Raw genomic sequence first — 23,873 nt, forward strand, 5'->3', positions numbered from 1 at the left:
CCCTATCATATTTTGTTCAAATATTTTATAGCCAAGAAAACCAGACTCCCGCCAGGTCTCTTAAGGTGTACAAGGCCAGCAAGACTGGTGTTATTTTGTGATGATAAATATATTGCTTTATACAACTGATACTATAAAACCAGTTAAGAACATGCAACTTCAGCTGTCATTATAATTTATAGATCCCAAATATTTTAGACATAGTTTAAATGTTAAATGTTTCCCTAATCCACCATCCGAAAAATAAAGATGAAGGTTACATAATTTTTTAGTCGTAGAAATATAGTAAAGGGTGCAATGGTCGCACCGTATTAATTGGTTGACCCATAGTAAATCTTGCACTGGTGACACTATAATAATTGGTAGATCTATCGTAAATCTTGCACTGGTGGCACTGTATTAATTGGTTGGTCTATAGTAAAGGGTGTACTGGTAACAGCGTATTAATTGATAGGTCTATAGTAAATCTTGCACTGGTTTCACTGTATTAATTGATAGACCTACAGTAAATCTTGTACTGGTGGCACTGTATTAATTGGTAGACCTATAGTAAACCTTGCACTGGTAGCCCCGTATTAATTGGCTGGCCTATAATAAAGGGTGTACTGGTAACAACGTATTAATTGGTAGGTTTATAATGGAGGGTATACTGGTAGCACCGTAGTAATTGGTAGGTCTATAGTAAAGGGTGTACTGATAGCACCGTATTAACTGGTAGGTCTATAGTAAAGGCGTACTGGTAACGACGTATTAATTAGTAGGTCTATAGTAAAGGGTGTACTGGTAGCACCGTATTAATTGGTAGGTCTATAGTAAAGGGTGTACTGGTAACGTAATAATAAGTAGGTCTATAGTAAAGGGGTTACTAGTAGCACCGTATTAATTGGTACACCTATAGTAAATCTAGCACTGGTGGAACTGCATTAATTGGTTGGCCTGTAGTAAAGGGTGTACTGGTAACAACGTATTAATTGGTATGTCTATAGTAAAGGGTGTACTGTTAACAACGTATTAGTTGGTAGGTCCATAGTAAAGGGTGTACTGGTAACGACGTATTAATTGGTAGACGTATATTAAAGGGTGTACTGGTAGTACCGTAATAATTGGTAGGTCTATAGTAGGGTGTACTGGTAACAACGTATTAATTGGTAGGTCTATAGTAAAGGGTGTACTGGTAACAACGTATTAATTGGTAGGTCTATAGTAAAGGTTGTACTGGTAACGACGTATTAATTGGTAGGTCTATAGTAAAGGGTATACTGATAGCAACGTATTAATTGGTAGGCCTATAGTAGGGTGTACTGGTAACGACGTATTAATTGGAAGACCTATAGTAAAGGATGTACTGGTAGAAACATATTATTTAGAAGATGAATAGTAAAGGATGTACTGTTAGAAAAATTAATTGGAAGATGTATAATAAAGGGTGCTCTGTTAGCAACGTATTAATTGGTAGGAATATAATAAAATGTGTATTGGTAGCAACGTATTAATTGGTAGACGTCTAGTAAAGTTGCCCTGGTAGCATCGTATTAATTGGTACATGTATAGTAAAGGATGTCCTGGTAGCATCGTATTAATTGGTACATGTATAGTAAAGGATGTCCTAGTAGCATCGTATTAATTGGTAGTCGTATGACAAAGGATGCCATTGTATCACAGTATTAATTGAAAGACGTATAATAAAGGATGCCCTGGTAATACCGTGGTAATCGGTCGATGTATAGTAAAGGGTGCCCTGGAAGCACCATATTATTTGGTAGACCTATAGTAAAGAGTGCATTAGTAACACCTTATCAATTGATAGACGCATGATAAAGGGCGTCCTTGTAGAAACGCATCAGTTGGAAGATTATAGTAAAAGGTACATTTGTAGCCACCCAAAATTTAAAAAAAGTAAGTGCCCGGTCTAAAAAATCTTCCAGCTGCTCTGTTGATAACATACCGGTACGAAATGAAAGAGAGCAAAGCGCAAGTAAATTTCAGTCTTAATGTTGTTGTATGCCCATTCCTGCAACAAAAGAGTAGTGTCGGAGAGGATTACAGCAATGTATCTGCAGTTGACACCAGGCGCATTTGCACTTGCATGAAAGTACATGCCGACTACAGACTGCTTGAACAACTCAGATATTTCCATGAAAAGTAAGAAATCAGGTACAGCGTAGTGAAGTCTTTCTGTGAAATCTGCAGACTCGTGTCAATGTTATTAATGTACGTACAAACAATAGCTTGCGATATGCGCGTGCAACTTGATTGGCTTCGAAATTACTCAAAACTTCATCAGATGGTTCCTGATGTCCGTTTAACCAATAGATACTTAAGTTACTCCTAACTGGTAAAATATAATTGCACTATAGGCTTATCCGTCCTCGACTCGATTCATATTTTGAAACGCCACGAATGTATGTTTTGGTGCTCTGATATCATGTTCGCTACTTGTTTGAAATATAAAGTGTCTCTGAGCGGTTTGTTATGTCGAATCTGTGTTGAGTTCTAGAAAAGACAGCATAGACATGCCTCCAGATTGCATCAACGAGAGCAAACGTGATTCTGTGGTCAATAATGTGGTTCGCACAGGCATTCAAAATGTTCGTCAAGGTATTTCGAGAAATAGCCTTAATCACTGTTGCAGTTGTAATTGCGCGTGTTTGTGAATGTCTACATATCAGCAGGAGCAACGCCCACCAATACTGGTTGTGTCCAAATACATGCAGTAACTGTTAGGAGGAGCAGGGTCATTTGCGCCCTCGCTCGAGCTCATACACAGGCATGGCTGTATGAAGACAAGCCACAAAAAATGGATCAAAACATATTCGCTTGCACGTATCTATCGACCGAAATGCCTTCATGGGAGAGCGACGAATAGCAGGCCACAATTAGTAGCAACTGAGTTTCAGAAAACTATTCCAAGTTGTTCATGTACCCATGGGGTGGGGTAGATTCCTTAGTATGTAAGCAAACTGTACCTTTCAGGTTGAGTGCCACTGTATCAATGAGTGGTTTTAAATTGCTCATCACCAGTGGCTCCTGCCGCAAGGTTGTTAATGAGTTTGTCCAAGATAGAATTGAAACACTGTATCAAGACAATGCAATGCAGATGATCTAGCCAAACATCATGTATGTGTCCACGTTGTTGGAAATAATGCTTATTATTACGTTCGATGTTGTTGCAACTGTTTGCATGATCAAGTAATCATCATAACCATGCTGATTCCTGATACTGAAGCACAACAAGAATTCTTGTTTTGGCAGGGTAAATTTGCAGCTTCAGGTTGCACATACTATGTGTGTCCCGTTTGCTCAGACACAGTTCGTAAAGTCTTGTATAAACTAAGGTTTTATTTCAAGCGATGATTTGATATTCGAACATTGCCACAGGCTAAAGGTAATCTCTTATGCAAGGTTACAATGACCAGAGAGAAGACCCGACATCTTGAATCGGCACAGGCGTTGGATCGCGCGACTTCCCATCTATGTGTTATAGCTTAGTCCTAAGATAAGAGGAACCCGCGAGGGTATGGGGCGTGTTCTAAATCCGTCCCCACGTGGACAGACAGCGAAAAGGACCTTGTCCGCTAAGTTTGATTGGATCGGGTCAAAGCGAGAGACAATCGGCATTGAGATAGAGGGTGTGATAATAACTTCGATCTGAATTAAAACTTCTAACTAGCAAGCGAAAATTTAGTCTCGCCTAGGAAGATTGTTGAGCAATATAGGGTTACTCCGAGGAAGCCACACGTAATTTGGACGTAAAACTTATAGAAGAGATTCTAAGGAAAGATAAAGCTTCGCAAAGGTCAGTAAGTTATTTGCTCAGTTTTTGAGGAATGTTATGGCATTGTAATTGTAATTATCTGTAGTATGTATACTTAATTACTAGGATTGTTTAGTACCTTTGTTGTGTTCATTTACAGGCGTATTGAGTATTATGTAGAGAATTATGTAGATTGTTAGTTTGTGGTCAGAATTAATTTTGTCATTCGCCAATAGGTCACTTCGTAATAAACCAGTGCATTTATTCATGTGATATGTTAGAACTTACACATGCTTGAATTGTGAATTCGGAAAATGGCTGAAGTGTGTAAGATTAGTTAATATAGATGCATGGATATATCAGAGCATGGATATTTAAATATTTGTGTACTTTGTATGAGTTGTAATGCAAAGAAATGTGTCTGGTTGCTGTGATATTGTTTAGTATAATTTGAATAGGAATATGTACTGATGTGATGCAATTTATTGATGTATGTAGGAGACGTAATAGATACCGTGCTTTTATTATGACGCTGTTTTACCATACAAGAACATACGAATATTTCAAAGTGAATGAATGCGTGACAGAACAAATTTAATAGCCGTTATCTGATGATAGGTTGGGTGTAGTGTGAGATGAGAGGGCTAAGGAAAATATGTACCGTCCCTGTGTTTTCACAGGAAGCCTTTTGGGGGACAACTTCCGGTTCAGTTAAATCCCGAGTCTCTAAGAGGGGAGACGGAAGTGAGACTAGCAGAGCAGCCGGAGTCGACAAATCTAGTCGGTGAAGAGAGTCGAGGAGGAGGAGGAAAAGGAGTCGAGGAGGAGACGTATAGAGAAGTCGAGGAGGAGAATGAATTTGGAGAAATTCGGGAGGAAGAGGAGAAGGAATTGGGGGGATAGGATAGAAGAAAACACAGATGTGTAAAATACAAGGACAGGTGGAAAGCTATCTCACACTACTAATCAAATGATGCAATAGGCTATCACAGGGTCGAGCAGAAGAAGAGTACTTGTGAAATTTTAATCACTTGACTACTGAATTGTCGTTAAATTGTTATTCGTTGAATTTCAATCTTTTTATATATTTAATCATTGAACCATCTGCATTGCTGACTGGGGGTTCGGAGCTTTACATCTATCTTTCACTAATTTAACTTTCAACCAAAATCGAGCCAGGGTGGGACTTCTATAATAATTTAAATAACATATTGGGAGCACCCCACCCCAACCATAGCACACCTATCACAGCGGCAGCATAATAACCTGTCACGTCACAATGTGCTCAGTTGCTCCATCACATCTGACAACAGTGTAGCAAAACCCACATGGTATTTGTCCAGCAACTTGTGTCATATTTGACGGCAACGTGGAGTCATCAAGAAGTGATGCCTCCATGGGAACGTCTCAGCATTTAAAGTTCATTTAAATGACATATGGTACTTTCATCTTCTGGTACACTGTAATGAATTTCAGATATTCTCACCAGGTTCTGGTATGACTGTATGCTGCGGCTTCTCACTGACCCTACCACACACAGTAAATTTATGGTCATCAAGCAGTTATTGGGTTTTAAATACATGCATACAGTGTTGACATAGAAACCTTCTTCCATGGTGCTTGCTTTGCTGGCAAACCATTCGTAGAAAATCATTTATCCACACATAATGGTACTGTACTGCTGAGACTTCAGAGCCATCCACATTTTCCATGTTGCTCAACAACAGCAGATCTGCTCACATGCATGTTGGGAGAGTTGAAGCTACTGAAGGCCTTTGTTCAAAGCAAATACATTAACAGTGATTTGAAGGTTAAGTTGTTCAAATTGTTTGTCAGTAACCTGTACTGGGTATTATTTGTATTTTGTATTATGCAAACTGCATTTATACCGATTTATTAATGAAAAGATACAAACTGATGAAAATGTGTTGTCAATGTCATCTGAACACTGCTAAATAGTGGGGAAAAAAGTAGAATATACAATACTTTGCACGAGATGTGTCCTTTCTTCATTAGCGAAAAAAAAAAAGAGCAAAGAAGTGGGTAACATTGGGCAAAAGGTCTCCGTCAATATAAACCCATCAGTTAAACCCCTGTAAAGATACTGTGAACATGCATATGATTTGTTTAAAATTTGTTGCATAAGATCCAACATTATGCTGAATGCAAAATCAAAAGGCCAATTCCAATGACCTCCATCAATGACCTGTCTGAGATCCAAATTTATAGGAAGCTTCCCCAACCAACAGAAAACATATTGATGAAATTTATTTAGAAATGGATACAAGAACATTAACTGCATAGAAACTAAGAATTTTCTAAATTATGTCATGATCTTGACTTTGATCTACTGACCCCCAGACTTGAGTTCAGTGACTCTGAACCTTTGATTCCCTAATCATTTAGTACTGCCTCTACCTAAGTGAATCAGGTCAAATAAGACTGATGAAAAACTGCTGTAGGGAACTTGACATGCAGAAAGCAAAACACTTTTTCAACTGTACTAAGTCTTACCTTTGAACTTTAGATTGTAAAATCAATAGAGAAGTGCATTTATTCAAGTGTAGTCAATCCATGAAGTCTGGTGAGGACTGGACACAGAAAACTTTATTTATCACATGGATGCTGAAACTATAACAAACTTCGTGCCCCCCCTCCCCCAAACAAATAGGGTTCTTCCTACCTAGAGTACAGAAAACCCCACTTTGAACTCAAATAATGTAAAATCCACCCCAACTACAAATGGATGGATGAATTCATATACAGACATTGCTATCACTATGCCAATATTCCCTGGACCTTTCAGTCTAGGTGGGAGATGAAGTTGGGGTAGGAGGAGTAAAAAAAGTATACATGACAAAAATAGCTATAGGGAACAATACAAAATACAAAAAGCAAACAAATGATATGTTTATAATTGTATGTTTTATAAAACAAGAGGCAAAATAAACAAGTCAATTATTTACAAATAATAAGCCAAAATTCATCTGTACATTAGTCTGATAGATACATATCATCAATGACCAGAATGTTCCATAAAAACAATCGTTAACATAATATAGCAATATAGTATAACATCCATGGCCTAACATCCCTTTACACGCTTTAGAGTTTGCTTTACAACATTTTAATGGCTTCAAATAATTTTCATTATTGTAATAAAAAAAGTCAATCCTCCAAGTACCATATATACTAACTTATTAGACAAAGAGAACTGCACACTGCACAGACCCAGACCTTCCACTGCATAACGCACTGGCAGATCTGCATCAATGCATATTTTTGGAGAATCAGTAGAACCAACAAAACAGACCCTCAGCTGTCAGTGCATAATACACGGGCAGATCAGGGTCTAGGTTGTTTGCAGCTGGACTTGAATTATAAGTGTGTATATATATGATAAAACATGCCCATGACAAATCATATGCAAAATAAGCACAGCTGTAATATTTGTCATACCACTTGGAACATATACAAAAACTGAAGCAAAGGAGACTGATTAAACCATTGTGAAAACAATGGAGGTCAATAAATAAAAAGTTTTACAGATATATATATATATATATATATATATATATATATATATATATATATATATATATATATATATATATAATTTTAGGACTGATAACAAATTTGTAGAATACAACTCGAAATACAAACATCTCTCTCTCCATGAGTCTCATATATATATATATAGAGAGAGAGAGAGAGAGAGACAGAGACAGAGACAGAGAGAAAGCTGTGGAGTTAAATGTTTTTGTAATACATGACTTGATGTAAAGAAAAGACACAAGCTGGCCTGAGATCATTCACCCAGGTGATATCAACATACAAGTCAAATTCAAGAGTAACTGGGTGAGTAGGTGCTTTCTGCACAAATTACTTCCAATATTACAAGATTTCTTTTTAGTTCTGATACCTCCATAAATTTTTGATCACATCAACACCATCTGTACAATACTCTGTTCAGCAACTTTCTAGAAACTGAACAAATTAGAAAGACCTTCATGCCAGGATGCTTTCTGTCAAAGTTTGTTGAATTTTGTTAGGAATTGTTGAAGAAACTGTTTAAAGGTTATTTTATTTTTAGCAATGGTAGCCATGTCTAATGGTGGATTGGCAACATCTGGAAATTTATTTTTGAAAGATCTTCATGCCAGGGTACTTTCTATGAACTTTGGTCAAATTCTGTCAAGTGATGTTTGATAAAAGGCTGTTAAAAGTTTCCTTTTTTGTTGCTTATATTAATAGTAATGGTCACCATACAAACATGAAAACTTTTGATGCCAGAATTCACCCTGTAAAATTATGTGTAAATAGCAACTATTGACATATTACGACCAATGGATTGATTGTAAAAGATGAACAATGGCCAACTGACCATAATATAACAATGGCCAATGGACCATACCATAACAATGGCCAGTGGACCATACCATAAGCTCACCTGGCTTATGGCCAGGATAACTGAACAAAACAACAAAACAAAACAAAATACTGTAACAGACGTAATAGTAAATGCCTAAGACAAATCTAAATTATGTTATGTATTAAGCTACATCCAGATGAAAAGAGCAAGGTTACACTGTCCACTACCATTTCAAAAACACTTGTTCTTTTTAATTTTCTTGGTTCTACATCAACATAATAGTAATGTATCTTCTTTTAATCAAACCCTCTGAAATATGTGACAAATATGAACAAGACAGACAAATCTTAGGCCTCCTTATGTATATCTGATGAATGAAATATAATTTGTTCTTACGGCAGATTTCATCGTACATCTTTGAAAATTACAATGAAATCACCTTGGGTAATTCATTTTGACTATTGCATCACTCCCTGGTTTCTGCAAACACTGCTTTCACCAAGACTTGTGACAGCTCCAACTTTAAACAATCATTTAACAGTTTTCTATTTTAAAAAATGTACACGAGGTAGGATGGTAAATATAGCAAAAACCTAAAAAGCACCTAACTTGTTACTGACCATAAATTTATAAAAAAAACTACATTACAGTATGTTTTGCTTTGATCAATTATATTATTTAACAATACAGATGACTGGCCAATCTGAACCATTTTCTATTAAGAACAATAAGACCTTTGATTTACATGATCAAAACAAGGTATTCAGAATGTAGTTTTTACTTTAACAAAAAAACAAAAAAAAACTTTTACAAAAATTTCCTTAACTGTTAAATATAGATGGAAATTATGAGAGTTGTTTAATGTAGATAATGGGATGTAAAACTGAAAGTTACAAATGTGTCCCTAGAACACAGCTACCCTTCCAATAAGTGCTTTGTTAAAATATGCATAAATCTAGACATGTTAGTAAGATCATAATGACAATCTACAAGTCACATTACTGAGTTTTTCATGATCATAATATCTAGGTTGTGCACCTAGGATTTTGTGACAGACATACAAATAGACAAACAGCTTTCAACCAAATGGTACATGCTGTCATATAAGTGGCAACGGCAAAGAAAAATCTGACATCTAGATTAAACAAAATATTCATGGAGCAAGATTACATCACTATAAACATTGCAATCATTTTGTTACTCCCCAATTTCAGATGCATTCATGTAATTATGCATATAATAGAGCCCACTTTTACAACAATAGTAAAATAACTATAGGATGATACCACCTATTCAATTTGTATCATATATACTCACTTATAAGTTGGATCCCAAATGCAAACTGCATAGACCCAGTTCTGCCATGCATAATGTGCCAGTAGATCTGGGTCAATGCAGTTTGTTAGAACTATTCCGTAGAGCTAAGAACATGTAGCCTGATCAACCAGCACATTATGCAATGACATACTGGGGTTTGCTGTTTAGCCTGATTTGTATGTGAGTATATATGGTACACAAAATTCAGCACTGGAAACTAATGCAAAATCTGGATATTAGATGCATACATAAAAATATGCAAATATCAAAATTAATCAATAATGGGACATTTAACTTGTAGGAGAAATACAGATACTAACTTGGTAAAATAAAATTAGCAAACATGTATCTTTTCTGCTAAATTCTTCTTATTTTAGCAGACATAACTCTAATTTCCCTATATATTCATATTGCTGATATTCACAAAACCCAAAAGATCATTCTTTATTGCAACAGAAAAAAAAATGCCCATCTAAACCAGAGGCTACCCTGTTAAGCTTGCCAAATACAATACTAATATGATTCTTTTTATATAAATTATATTGTGTTTAACATGAGAAAAGAATATGTGAAACCACCTTACAATTTCAAATACAAGTAGCACTTCTTTCTGAACTGTATGGCTGAACTTCAAATGGAACAGTAAAATTCTGTCAATGGCCACATTAGGTCACAGCACCCTAGATCTATTGTGTAAGACATTTCATCCAAATATGCACTCAGATTGCAAGTTTGAGTTCCATACATGTCCTGCTTTAATAAATATATTCTTTAACTTCCTGGCCTGGTAACATTCTCCAATTATACAAGAGAAATTTACACATGACTTTCATACACAAATTCAAATAAAATATATTTTAAAAATGTGCTATACTGTGAAGACTAAGAAATCAAACTTTAAAATAAAGGCAAACTGAAAGAAAAGTTTACTCAGCATTTTTACTGCGACAAATATGAATGAATATTCAACAAATAATGTTTGACCAAAATGATGTTTAAAAGTATGAAGCTGATAAGTGTAAAAATCAGTGTATATAATCACAGAAAATATGTATAATGGTACTGATGAACAGTGAATAAAGATGCAAAAAAGTCCCGCTTTCAGAAGCTTAAAAATGAACATCTAGTTATACCTTAGTTGTTTAACAAGAGTTGAAATTTTTGACTTAGTGTTCATCTTGCTACCAAGATCTCTGTCCATACCTGCAGAATATTTGTTTAATTTCTGTCAATATTATGAGATTCTAATTTTGACAACCGCAACATGGCAAGATTAATGGCATCTAGTAAAAATACAAAACTTTCGCTACAAATTGTTGTGGTGAAGGCTTGATTATAACCATATCCAAAAATAAACCTAAAAAGGTCAATTTAATATTTAGTTTCTCATCGACTGACAAAAAGAACATTCTCATATATTTGCAACGTGAATGAAAGATACTTGGAGATAATTCAAGGAATATGCCATAAAATATTAAATTGTTGGCAGATGAACTTCCAGCTAGACAAGCAAAAACAAGGTCTTTATCATGAAAGGCAGGCTTTGAAAATAACATTTGACAATGTTTCAACCACTGACAAAATCTATGAACATTTGTTTTTTAAAAACTAATTCCTGCAACTCTGGAATGAAGATATCAGTCAGTTTCAATGGCATCAAAATATTGCTCACATTACCATGGTGATGACATATAATTGAGGCATTGTAATGTCATAAACTTTGTATGATATTTTAATGTTATAAAAACTATGGGCAGTTAAAACATGATTATTATTTATATCCCAAATCTATATATGATTAAAAAAAATATAACTTAAATACAATCAAAATGTAAATTCCCTATCTTTCATGGGAAAACAGTATTCATGGACTTTTGGCTGCCACAGACCATTAATTAATAGGCTCAATCAAAGATGACCTTTCTTTGCAAACAATAGTATCCATGCCCAATTTACAAGTTTAAATAACCACTAATGCAATGGTCCCTGATATAATACAGGTATGGGGATCAATCCTATTTATACAGCTTTCCATCACCATAATGTGGTAGCCATGGTATATGACTTCCAACCATGTTATAGACCAAACCATGGTATAGTAAGATTGATGAAGAATTAGATGACTGCATTTATATCAGGAAGTTAAGAGTCTACGTTAAGTACTGAACCTGAAAAAAATGGGAGCGATGAAAAATTGCATGCATGACGATCCAGGGTTGGGTGGGGTGAATGATTAATACTGTTTTAATAAAAAAAAGAAAGATATAACACTAAGCTTCATGTTGTTTTCTTTTCACATATCCAATGGACCAATTCAAATGCCATGGTTTAATTTTTGTATAGAGAACAATTGTTTCTGGTGAAACTTCTGCATATTTTACATACCCAAACTTCTGCATATTTTACATACCCAAGAAAATATTTGTTATTCTCATTTAATTATTTGTGCAGCAGGAGAAATATCATTAAAAGAAAATGCTCAGATCAAAGTACTGAGAGTACTGAAGACTTGGAGGCTGAAGTAATATAAATTTACACAAGATGGAAAAACATAGTTCCAGAGATAATGATATTCAGGGTCCTTTCACTTTTATAAATTTGATGCTCAAAATAATTTGTACAATATTTTCAAACCGTTTTCATGTCACCAGAGAATTAATATTAAAATTTGAAACACTATCTGATAAATTATTGTGGTGATCTACTTTTAAAAAGCATATTCAACTACTATTTCAAATACAACCACAGAGATCCCTATCGGGTCAAAACAGTCACCAAAATTTGAGTTGGCTCCCTTGACATATGAAATTGCCCTGAAAGACCACATACTTTATACTGTGTTAATAATTTTAGTGGGAAGCAACAGCATTTCACCTGGTAGAGCATTAGAGTCTTCATTCAAGGGTTATAGGTTTGGTACCTGTATAGAAGAGCCTGGATTAGCAGCCTGTGTGCCCTTGGCAAAGCACTTAACTCTATTTCTTTGGCATGATACAGTCAACAAGGTATTAAAAGTGTCATTAAAATAAAAAAAACATAAAAATCTATTACAAAAATAAAATTAAATAGGACCATGAAGCCTGTTACTATTATTAGTAATGAATAATATATTTGGTAGAGATAATGGACACTGTTACAGGCATTGAGGGATTGAAATTTAAGTCAAAATTTAAAGACAATACTACTTTTTTCAATGTAGTGTGCCCAAGTACAGGGTTGCCCCACCTATAACACACTGCACTATTGTGGCTTCAATTGAACTCTGAGGAACCAATGCATGTGATTTTGTTCCATCCCCAACTTTCATTTCGTTACTGGCTCTCCAGGGTCAGTTGTTGCCTGAAGTACTTCCAGACTGTACTTATTTTTCTTCATAGATTTTAATGGCACTTTTAACACACTGTTGGCAATATAATCAGAGGAAACTGGAATAAGTGCCTTCCCATGGAAACACCAAGGCAACCAAGTGAGGCTGGCCTGGGTGGGTAGAGAACCTGCAAGTCTTTGATTATGAGTCCAAGGCTCTACTAAATTACCATGGTTCCCATAAAGTAAAGAAGGAGGACCATTCTAATGAAGATTTCATGCTGAATGTTGATCTCCATGGGAATTGGAAAAAGCCCAATCTGCAGCTGAATAATCTGAATGCAAATTTCCATTGCCACAGCTAACACACATTATATTATTTATGGACAAGGATGGTACACAGTGAATGAAACATTAGAGGCGTAAAGGAGAAATAACTTTACAAAATTTATTTTCTTCCTACTTAACTGTGGTCAGGGAGAAAAGGTCTTTCTTCTTTGTTTAAATATAGTAAGGCATCACTACACTAATTCAGATCCTGAAATATTTCTTTAATTTTACTAAACTGATGAAATCCAGTACATTATTTGTAAGTTCAGATGCATGAACAATATTATTTATGTTAGACACCAACTTAGACTCAACTTACCAAAAATTAACATGGGTTACATTACTTTTCCTGGAAATAGTTTTATTTGAATGAAATGTTGAGTGTTTTGTGCCAGTGACCATTCCTGAATAAGTCAAATCACACGTGTTCATTCTGTCATCTAACAGAAAAAGCAAAGAGGCAAAACTTAATAAATATGTCATTTTTTGGCTTGGGCTTTAATGCCCACTTCTACTGAATGCAGGTAGCATTCTTCACTTTTAGCAAACCTTCAAGAAAGTTCAAGTTTTTTTTGCTCTTCTTATGGAAAATATAACTCAATTCACACAGCGACAGCCAACTGACTCAATTAGCACACTCGGAGCTCATTGACTCAATTATCACGCTCACAGCTCATTTACTCAATCAGCAAAATGACTGCTAATAACCTGGAATATATGAACAGGACTTATAAAAAAAACTGTGTCAACAGAGCTGAAGAATATGAATAATAATTGTGTCACCTGCTCATTACAATCCACAGGACACAAGGCAGTATATTCTTGTCCAGGTCACATCAAGCTCAAAATCTCAAAGATCCTTATGTTGAGAACTGTTACACAAAACCATGATATATCTTTAAGTACAACAATAGGCACTAATATGTATTTCACATGTACATCAAAACCCTTGACGGACACAGAAAAAGCAATTTTTTTTATACTTCATATCCTTCTTACTCAACTGCAATCAAAATATGAAATAATGCAATCTTTCAAATGGAAGATAAGAAAATGCAAGTCATGTGAAGCGACATCTTTCTGGATTTGTCTGTTGTTTTTTCTGATTAAAAACATTCAAAACTTTAATAACTACCATGAATCTTCCCAAATAAACTAAATAACACTTACATGTTGCTTCTTCATTTTGGGTTATACAATATCTTTGAATATAAAAGAACATGCAAACAGTTTCAAAATTAATATATCACAAATAGCATATGTGGCAAAGTTTCAATGAAATTAAGTTACTGATATTGGAAGGGAACCAAAAATTGATTTTAGACAGAATGATTGGTTGGTTGTTGTTTGAATGTTACTTTCAACATATAACTGGTATATTAGGCATGGGAAACCTCTTCCAGCACACAGGCTGGATAAGTGATTTTTAAAACCACATCCAAAGAAGTCAATTACTGGATAAGGCCAGGTCAAGGGTCCAAATCTGACCCACAGACACATTGCTTGCCCACCACTGGGCTATATTATATCAAGGAAATGTCACTCTGAGCCTGTCCCAAAGATGCACAAATGCAGCCAACCTGATCTTGTCTGGGTGGATATGGAAACCTGCAATCATGAATTACAATCCCAATGCCCATCTAACCCAGCTACTGCAGCTCAATGAAGACTTTATTAAGATATAGTTAAAGCATTAAATATCAGCTTACCTATATTTACATGATAAAATGAATTTAAAGTTCTTATTGTTACACCCAGATCAGAATATCATACATTAGCTTACACCCACTTCTCATCATAAAATATTTATTTTTTAAAACACACACAAAGCCCAAGTTATGCAGCCATCTCTGGGAAGCAGACAAAAATGACCTTGAAAGCCTCTTGGCTGCATAATAAACTTTTTTTTTCTTAAAATTTAGTTTTAAAACTGAACTAAATAGCTGTTTAAAAAAGGGTGATTTTTCCCCACTGGCACAAGTGACATTTCCAGCAGTTTTAATTACTGGGCCAGCTACCACTATCATTTGGTTGACCATGTATGAAAAAATGTATTTTCACCAGTCAAGTCATCATTATATAATGAATGTAAATATTCTTATCAAGCAACTTCTAACCTTGAAGTGAAATTTCAATCAAGGAACTAAACACAAACAGCAGATGGACCACTAAGCCAGACAGTTTAGTTTCCATTCCAGATGCCCATTCTAAATTATGAACAAGCAATCAAAACTTTTGGTTAATGTATCATCATGTATGGAATGAAGCATAATTAATGCTGATTTTTTTCCATCATTTTCATCCTGTTATCTTGATCAAATCATTCCTTCAGAGTAATAACTAAATCCATCAATCATAAGTAATTTCCAAAGCTGAGTTTATTTTGCATCATGATAACTGGCACTGTGATGTCATTTCTAACACAGAAAGGTAGGCCACTTTCACAGAGTATCTATTAGCAAACATGTAGAAGAAAAACACCCAACAAACCAACAAAGTAAACACAACAAACTGTGTTTTAACCAATTTTTTTCCCTAATGATAAAGAGAACTCATTCTAAAATACAAATTAAATTATTCACGATTTTTGTTTTTAAAAACTCATGATAACTGGTAGCTGACCAGTATACATCAAGGACACATCATGAGAACTAGATAACTGGTAGGTGACCAGGATAAATCAACTATAGGCAATGATAACCAATAGCTGGCCAGTATACATCAACTATATGACATGACAACTGGTAGCTGGTCAGTATACATCAAGTATATGACATGACAATTGGTAGTTGGCCAGTGTACAGCAACTACATGTTATGACAACTGGTAGCTGGCCAATATACATCAAAGACTTGTCATGACAACTGATAGCTGGCCAATATACATCAAGTACATGTCATGACAACTGGTAGTTGGCCAATATACATCAAGTACATGTCATGACAACTGGTAGTTGGCCAGTGTATAGCAACTACATGTCATGACAACTGGTAGCTGGCCAGTATACATCAAAGACATATCATGACAACAGGCCAGTATACATCAACCATATGTAACACTGGTTTATCATGATATTATTAAAAAATAGTCTGTAACTATTGCACATCTTAACACCCTATCAACAAAAGCTGGCAAATAACTCCTCATCAGACATCAATTGTGTGAATATTCTTTCCTGGTTTTGGAGCCAGTTTTGGTGGAGGGTTTCCATCTTTACCTCTCGAATTACTTCGACTTAATTCTTTTTCACCTACATTTCCACTAATCAGAGATTTTTTCTGATCTTCAAACATTTTCCTTAATCCTGCTACACTAGCAGCCCCAGCATTTGCATCATCTTCAATTGACTCTGTGGATTCTTTCCTTGTGCTAGGCAGATTTTCATTGGAGTCGGAGGAAGATGATGATGATACCAGTGAACTCTGTCCCATTTTGGGAGAAGCCTTACTCAGTTTTGGGTTAAAAATAGGTTTATTTGCAATAGTCCACTGGCCAGCATTTGACTTTGGGTCAGATTTAATCTTAACAGCTGGTGACTTATTTACTACCTTAGATTCACCTGATTTAGTGGCTGAAGAGTCTGAATTAGTTCTAAAAACAGACATCTTAGGTAAACCTTTTTTCGACTGTGTATTTAATTTCATCTGATTACTTTCTGGTTGAGAGGTTTTCATCTTAGGTTCAGAAATTTCTTCCATTTGATTGCTTTCAATAGTAACATCAGTCTTCATTGGAGGGGGTGGTGGCCTCAGAGGCATCCTTGATGCATTGACCATAGATTTTCGATCTTGTTTAGAATCCTCTTCCACATCATGTAGACTCACATTATCCTGTGGAGGCAAGGATGTTGGTCGTGGGGGCAATGGTCTCTTTGACATGGACCTGTCTGACTCACTTCTATCCACCGTCTTTATATGAGGTGGAATGGGCGGGGGGATAATTTCATGAGCTATCGTGCCATCGACCTTGATAAGGTGTTTTGATCTACGATCTGTTGTACTGATCAGAACTGGGCTTGAAATTTCTCGCTTTAGCTCCCTCTTTTGAGCTGGTTGTGGGGATTCATCTGCTGTTGCTGATAACACTGCACTAAACTGTTGGGTCAGTTCTATTGCACCTTTCATTGGTGAAACTGGTCTGGGAACTGGTGGGTTAGGCCGTAATGGCACATTAGGTCGTGGTTTTGGACTTGGCTGAATGTCTGCATGGGAGTCCTTATTGGTACTGCCTGTTAGAACAGGGTCTGATATCTCAATGGAAATATTGCCATTTTTCATGGGGACCTTGGGTCTCTTGCTCTGTGATGTTGTGGACACATCTGAGGGTGCTCTTTCAGGAGTTCTTGTAGGACGTGGTGGTGGTCTACTGGGACGCTGAGGTCGACTAGGGCGGCTGAAAATATCCATAAAAAAGAGTTTAAATAACAGGGATAAATGAGTCATATCCAAGGATACCATGCTTACTTTTGCACTTAAGTGACATATGTGTGTGTGTATATATATATATATATATATATACACACACACACACACACATATATATACACACCTTACCCTCATACAGTCCACTAAACTAACAAGGCATGCCAAAAAAATAAAACAAGAAAATAGAACAAGAGCCCCATGTAGGCCTGGAATAGTTCACCTGCTTTACATATGCCTAAATGCCAAAAAAAAAGGGCAATAGGCCAAGTAATCTTGGGTAGTATGTTTCTTTCTGACACGGAATCTTTTTTATTTTTTACTATCAGCAGCTTTACTAAATGACAGAACTTTTGTGCAGACTTAAAGGGACTGATGCTACGAGGTTTTCTGTGAAATCTTGTAAAGTTCTCTTGATCTTTTTTGAGAAATTACTTAAAGGTTTATCTATTTGACAAAAATGCCACACTAAAAGCAGATCACATTATCTGTACAAACATACATGTCCTTCTTGCTACAATGTTTCTGGATAATTTGGTCAAATTATGTTCATCAGTTTTTGCAAAACTGATTATAAATGTTTTTCTATTATTAGTAACAGTGTTGATATTTGATAGCAGATTGGCATCATTTGTACAAACTGAAATGCTTACACATCAGAATGCTGAAAATTTTTCTCATATTTTATTCAACAGTTTGTGAGTTTTTCTATTTTTCGTATTGCAAGTTTATTTTTTATGACTGATCCACAGTTCCTGTATAAATTTAAAAGGCCTGAATACTTTCTGTCAAATCTGGTCAATTTCGGTTCAGTGCTTTATGAGAACGTCTTTTAAAAATTTTGTCTCAATTCAAGCAAGGGTGGTTTTATCTAAAGATGGATTGGTGTCATTTGTATAAACATTGAAGGTCTTTATGCCAGGTTGCTTTCTGTCTAATAAGCTTTTGAAATAAAGCTTTCTTTAAAAGGTTCTTAATTTTTAGCAGTGTTGGCATTATTTTATGGTAGATCAGCAAAATTTTACAAAGTTTACAAGACTTCATGCCTAGATAGCTTTTGCCAAAGTTGGTCAAATTCTTTTTAATGACTTTGGGGAGGAAGCAGTTTAAATATTCATCCATTTTTAGTAATGGTGTCCACATCTGAAGGTGGATCAACAACATTTTGTACAAAGCTGAGACGTCTTCATGCAGTCAAATTCTCTTCAATGGTTTTCAAGAAATTATTGCAACATTTTGTATTTGAAGTAAAAACAGCAATATCTGATGGCAAATACATGTATATTATATAAATCTTCATTGTCTTTATACAGAGATCACATGTCCATTTCAGTGAGATTATTTGGGTGCTACTTATGGTGTCCCCTGACAGACACTGCAGTCCTTTGCATCTTGCAATGCTTCTTTAAGTGACATTATCATTCCATGAAGTTTTCAAGCCAGTTCTTGCATTGGCATCCCCATTTCTTTTGCCACTGACAGAAACTTGTGAGAGGGAATTGGCCATTACTGATGATGATCATGTGATGTGACTAAACCAATGGAGCTTTCTCTTATTTATGACTGTTATGAGGTCATCATGGTTGCCAAAGGCTGACTGGATGGTGTCAAACACTTTCTTTGTTTTGCAATCAGTTGTATCTTTATTACCATGGTTCAAGAAATCTTCTTCTATCAGTGTCTTTGTTTATCATTCAGCACATTTACCTTTCAGTGTCTTTCTTTAAAGTCAGGTTTCACAGGCATATGGAAATACTAACAGTATTAGTGTCCATAAAAGTCTGACTTTGTTTCAGATAGTGATGAAAGACTTTGTTTTTAAGTAGTGATGAAAAGTGTGATCTTGTTTCAGGTAGTGATGAAAAGTGTGATCTTGTTTCAGGTAGTGATGAAAAGTCTGACTTTGTTTCAGCTAGTGATGAAAAGTTTGACTTTGTTTCAGGTAGTGATGAAGGACTTTGTTTTAAGTAGTGATGAAAAGTGTGACCTTGTTTCAAGTAGTGATGAAAAGTGACTGTTTTAGGTAGTGATGAAAAGTGTGACTGTTTCACGTAGTGATGATAAATGTGACTGTTTCAGGTAGTGATGAAAAGTCCGACTTTGTTTTAGGTAGTGATGAAAAGTGTGACTGTTTCAGGTAGTGATGAAAAATGTGACTGTTTCAGGTAGTGATGAAAAGACTGACTTTGTTTTAGCTAGTGATGAAAAGTGTGACTGTTTCAGGTAGTGATGAAAAATATGACTGTTTCAGGTAGTGATGAAAAATGTGACTTTCAGGTAGTGACGAAAAGTCTGACCTTGTTTTAGGTAGTGATGAAAAATGTGACTGTTTTAGGCAGTGATGAAAAATGTGACTTTGTTTCAGGTAGTGATGAAAAGTCTGTTTCAGGTAGTGATGGAAAATGTGACTGTTTCAGGTAGTGATGACAAGTATGATTGTTTCAAATAGTGATAAAAATGTGACTGTTTCAGGTATTGATGAAAAGTGTGACTTTGTTTTATGTTGCAATGAAAAGTCTGAATGTTATGGGTAGTGATGAAAAATGTGACTGTTTCAGGTAGTGATGAAAAATGTGACTTTGTTTTAGGTAGTGACAAAAGGTCTGACTTTGTTTTAGGTAGTGATCAAAAGTGTGACTGTTTCAGGTAGTGATGAAAAATGTGACTTGTTTTAGGTAGTGATGAAAAGTGTGACTGTTTCAGATAGCGATGAAAAATGTGACTGTTTCAGGTAATGAAGAAAAATGTGACTTTCAAGTAGTGATGAAAAGTGTGACTTTGTTTTATGTAGTAATGAGAAGTCTGACTGTTTCAGGTAGTTATGAAAGGTGTGACTTTGAGGTAGTATGAAAAGTTTGACTTTGTTTTATGTAGTGATGTCAAGTGTGATTTCCTTTTAATTAGTGGTGTGACTTTGTTTTTGTTGTCAGCCTTGCTTACTCTGTATCTCAGCCTGCAAATCCATCAATGCAAAATGGAGGCATGTGATGACTCATCCTCAAAAAATGCCACTTCCTCTGTGGCTACTCTAAGACCTCTGTTATGATGTTTTCAAGTATTCTGTTAAACAGCATAGGGTACAGAAAGCCTTGATGCACGTCCACTATTGCCAATAAAACAAACCCACTCCCCAACCATACCATTTATGAGGATTGCACTTTCTGAGTTTCTGTATAGTTCTTGAATGATATTTGTGAAATTATTCTCCATGTTAAACATGGTCTTTTCCATGTCAAACATGGTCAAGAACATCCCTAAAGTGTTTTAATATAAGGAACAGTTCAAATTGGTGTCAAGCATATTTGTCACAAATCAAAAATTTCTTGAATATTCATTCCACGTTGCTTCTTCCTACAGTCAAACCTTCATGATCTTCAGCAATGGCTTCCTCTCTCCATTGGGGTTTCAGTCTGTTCTTGCAGGGATGGTTCAGTAGTCTAAGCAGTGATGCCTTCATGATCTTTAGCAATGGCTTCCTCTCTCCATTGGGGTTTCAGTCTGTTCTTGCAGGGATGGTTCAGTAGTCTAAGCAGTGATGCCTTCATGATCTTTAGCAATGGCTTCCTCTCTCCATTGGGGTTTCAGTCTGTTCTTGCAGGGATGGTTCAGTAGTCTAAGCAGTGATGCCTTCATGATCTTTAGCAATGGCTTCCTCTCTCCATTGGGGTTTCAGTCTGTTCTTGCAGGGATGGTTCAGTAGTCTAAGCAGTGATGCCTTCATGATCTTTAGCAATGGCTTCCTCTCTCCATTGGGGTTTCAGTCTGTTCTTGCAGGGATGGTTCAGTAGTCTAAGCAGTGATGCCTTCATGATCTTTAGCAATGGCTTCCTCTCTCCATTGGGGTTTCAATCTGTTCTTGCAGGGATGGTTCAGTAGTCTAAGCAGTGATGCCTTCATGATCTTTAGCAATGGCTTCCTCTCTCCATTGGGGTTTCAATCTGTTCTTGCAGGGATGGTTCAGTAGTCTAAGCAGTGATGCCTTCATGATCTTTAGCAATGGCTTCCTCTCTCCATTGGGGTTTCAGTCTGTTCTTGCAGGGATGGTTCAGTAGTCTAAGCAGTGATGCCTTCATGATCTTTAGCAATGGCTTCCTCTCTCCATTGGGGTTTCAATCTGTTCTTGCAGGGATGGTTCAGTAGTCTAAGCAGTGATGCCTTCATGATCTTTAGCAATGGCTTCCTCTCTCCATTGGGGTTTCAGTCTGTTCTTGCAGGGATGGTTCAGTAGTCTAAGCAGTGATGCCTTCATGATCTTTAGCAATGGCTTCCTCTCTCCATTGGGGTTTCAATCTGTTCTTGCAGGGATGGTTCAGTAGTCTAAGCAGTGATGCCGTCATGATCTTTAGCAATGGCTTCCTCTCTCCATTGGGGTTTCAATCTGTTCTTGCAGGGATGGTTCAGTAGTCTAAGCAGTGATGCCTTCATGATCTTTAGCAATGGCTTCCTCTCTCCATTGGGGTTTCAGTCTGTTCTTGCAGGGATGGTTCAGTAGTCTAAGCAGTGATGCCTTCATGATCTTTAGCAATGGCTTCCTCTCTCCATTGGGGTTTCAGTCTGTTCTTGCAGGGATGGTTCAGTAGTCTAAGCAGTGATGCCTTCATGATCTTTAGCAATGGCTTCCTCTCTCCATTGGGGTTTCAGTCTGTTCTTGCAGGGATGGTTCAGTAGTCTAAGCAGTGATGCCTTCATGATCTTTAGCAATGGCTTCCTCTCTCCATTGGGGTTTCAGTCTGTTCTTGCAGGGATGGTTCAGTAGTCTAAGCAGTGATGCCTTCATGATCTTTAGCAATGGCTTCCTCTCTCCATTGGGGTTTCAGTCTGTTCTTGCAGGGATGGTTCAGTAGTCTAAGCAGTGATGCCTTCATGATCTTTAGCAATGGCTTCCTCTCTCCATTGGGGTTTCAATCTGTTCTTGCAGGGATGGTTCAGTAGTCTATGCATTTCATTATCACTGTTATGATGAGGAAGTGACTCTGGCCATTTCCCTGTCTTCCAGATTTCACTGCTTATTTGAACAATGAATCACTCATGGCATAACTTCTTGCTCCGATGAGATCTGCAGGAATGATGTCTATACCTGCTTAGCTTGAATGACTACATTGATGCCTCTAGCTCTTTTCTCCCCAGATGATGAAGTTTGTGTCTTTCAGTGTAAAGTAGGGTACACTGGTCACATATGAGCCACCTTTTGGAAACATGAGTGTAGAAGAATTAAAGCATTCATTCATCTCTTCAGTATCTCAACTAGTTCAGTTAGAAGGCTTCTTGCTTTATCCTGTATCACTGACTTTTTTAGCTGTTGCTTCCTTATAAATGTTTGATAGTTTGGAAAACTGTTTGCCATCATTTGTGTGCATTCCTTGTTTTAATTATCACATTTTTTGCTTATCAAGGTTTCTTTAGCTTTCCTCATTTTTCTCCTCATCAAGCAATTTACTGGTCTGTTGTCTGCTGCAGCTTGATGGTCTACTTTCTTGGTCTGATTAGATTGTCTTTTGCCACAATGGTCCAACATATCATTGTTGATCCATGTTTTTTTCTTCCACCTTCATTTCCAAGTAAGTGATATGCTACTAATGAATTGTCACATAAAATTCCTCTGTGAGGCACTTGGCATTACATGAAGGGCCTCGTTGAATCCTTCTGTGAGGCACTTGGCATTTCATGAATGGCCTCATGAAATCACCCTGTGAGGCACTTGGCATTTCATGAATGGCCTCATGAAATCCCTTCATGTGGCACTTGGGATTTCATGAATTGTCTCATGAAATCCCTCTGCGAAGCACTTGGTATTTCATGAATGGCCTCATGAAATCCCTCTGTGAGGCACTTGACATCCTCCTGCAGCATCCTCATAAGTAAAGTTCCAACCAATTTTTGGTGAAAGGCTTCATGTACCAGAGGGTTCTTCAGCTTCTCAAGGTCATACTTAATCATTTGGATTGAAAGCTTCTGTATTTTTTTAAGTTTCAGCAAAAAACTTAACATTAGCAAGGCATGGTCACACCAGTTTATCAATGGATTCACATTGTTTCAGAACCTGCAATTGACAAGAATGCAGTAAAGTTGGTTCTTATCTCTGGTGTCTGTTGAACGCAGAGCTGCCAACCCTCCAGACTCGCAATTAGTGAAACGTGGGATACAAATTAGTGAATTTTCAACACAATTAGTGAAAAATTATATCATGACACTAACTCCATCCACTTTGATGGTCAGTAATACATTATATGAAAATCCTCCCAAAAAACTAAAACATATTATTTACACTGAATACATGAACTACTATATTTGCAGCCAATTTACTGAAATTACACAACACACTATTTGTCATGATATGATGCTGTGGCAGTCTTGAACTTCCTCAATCAGGCTA

General features: G+C 36.4%; 1 protein-coding gene across 1 annotated transcript in view; it reads right to left on the reverse strand.

Annotated features, from left to right (window-relative positions):
* Positions 1 to 6,660: 6,660 nt before the first annotated feature.
* The window catches only part of LOC149773827 (disintegrin and metalloproteinase domain-containing protein 9-like), a 108,897-nt gene continuing 91,684 nt past the window's right edge, over positions 6,661 to 23,873 (reverse strand). Inside the window, exon 21 of the mRNA XM_089945981.1 lies at positions 6,661 to 17,471. Within this exon, the coding sequence (XP_089802107.1) occupies positions 16,226 to 17,471 (1,246 nt within the window). The 3' untranslated portion in view covers positions 6,661 to 16,225. The remainder of the gene's footprint in view (positions 17,472 to 23,873) is intronic.

The sequence above is a fragment of the Sinohyriopsis cumingii genome, unplaced genomic scaffold (assembly GCF_028554795.1).
Source record: "Sinohyriopsis cumingii isolate HCF-2022 unplaced genomic scaffold, ASM2855479v2 utg000552l, whole genome shotgun sequence".
NCBI classification, from domain to species: Eukaryota; Metazoa; Mollusca; class Bivalvia; order Unionida; family Unionidae; genus Sinohyriopsis; species Sinohyriopsis cumingii.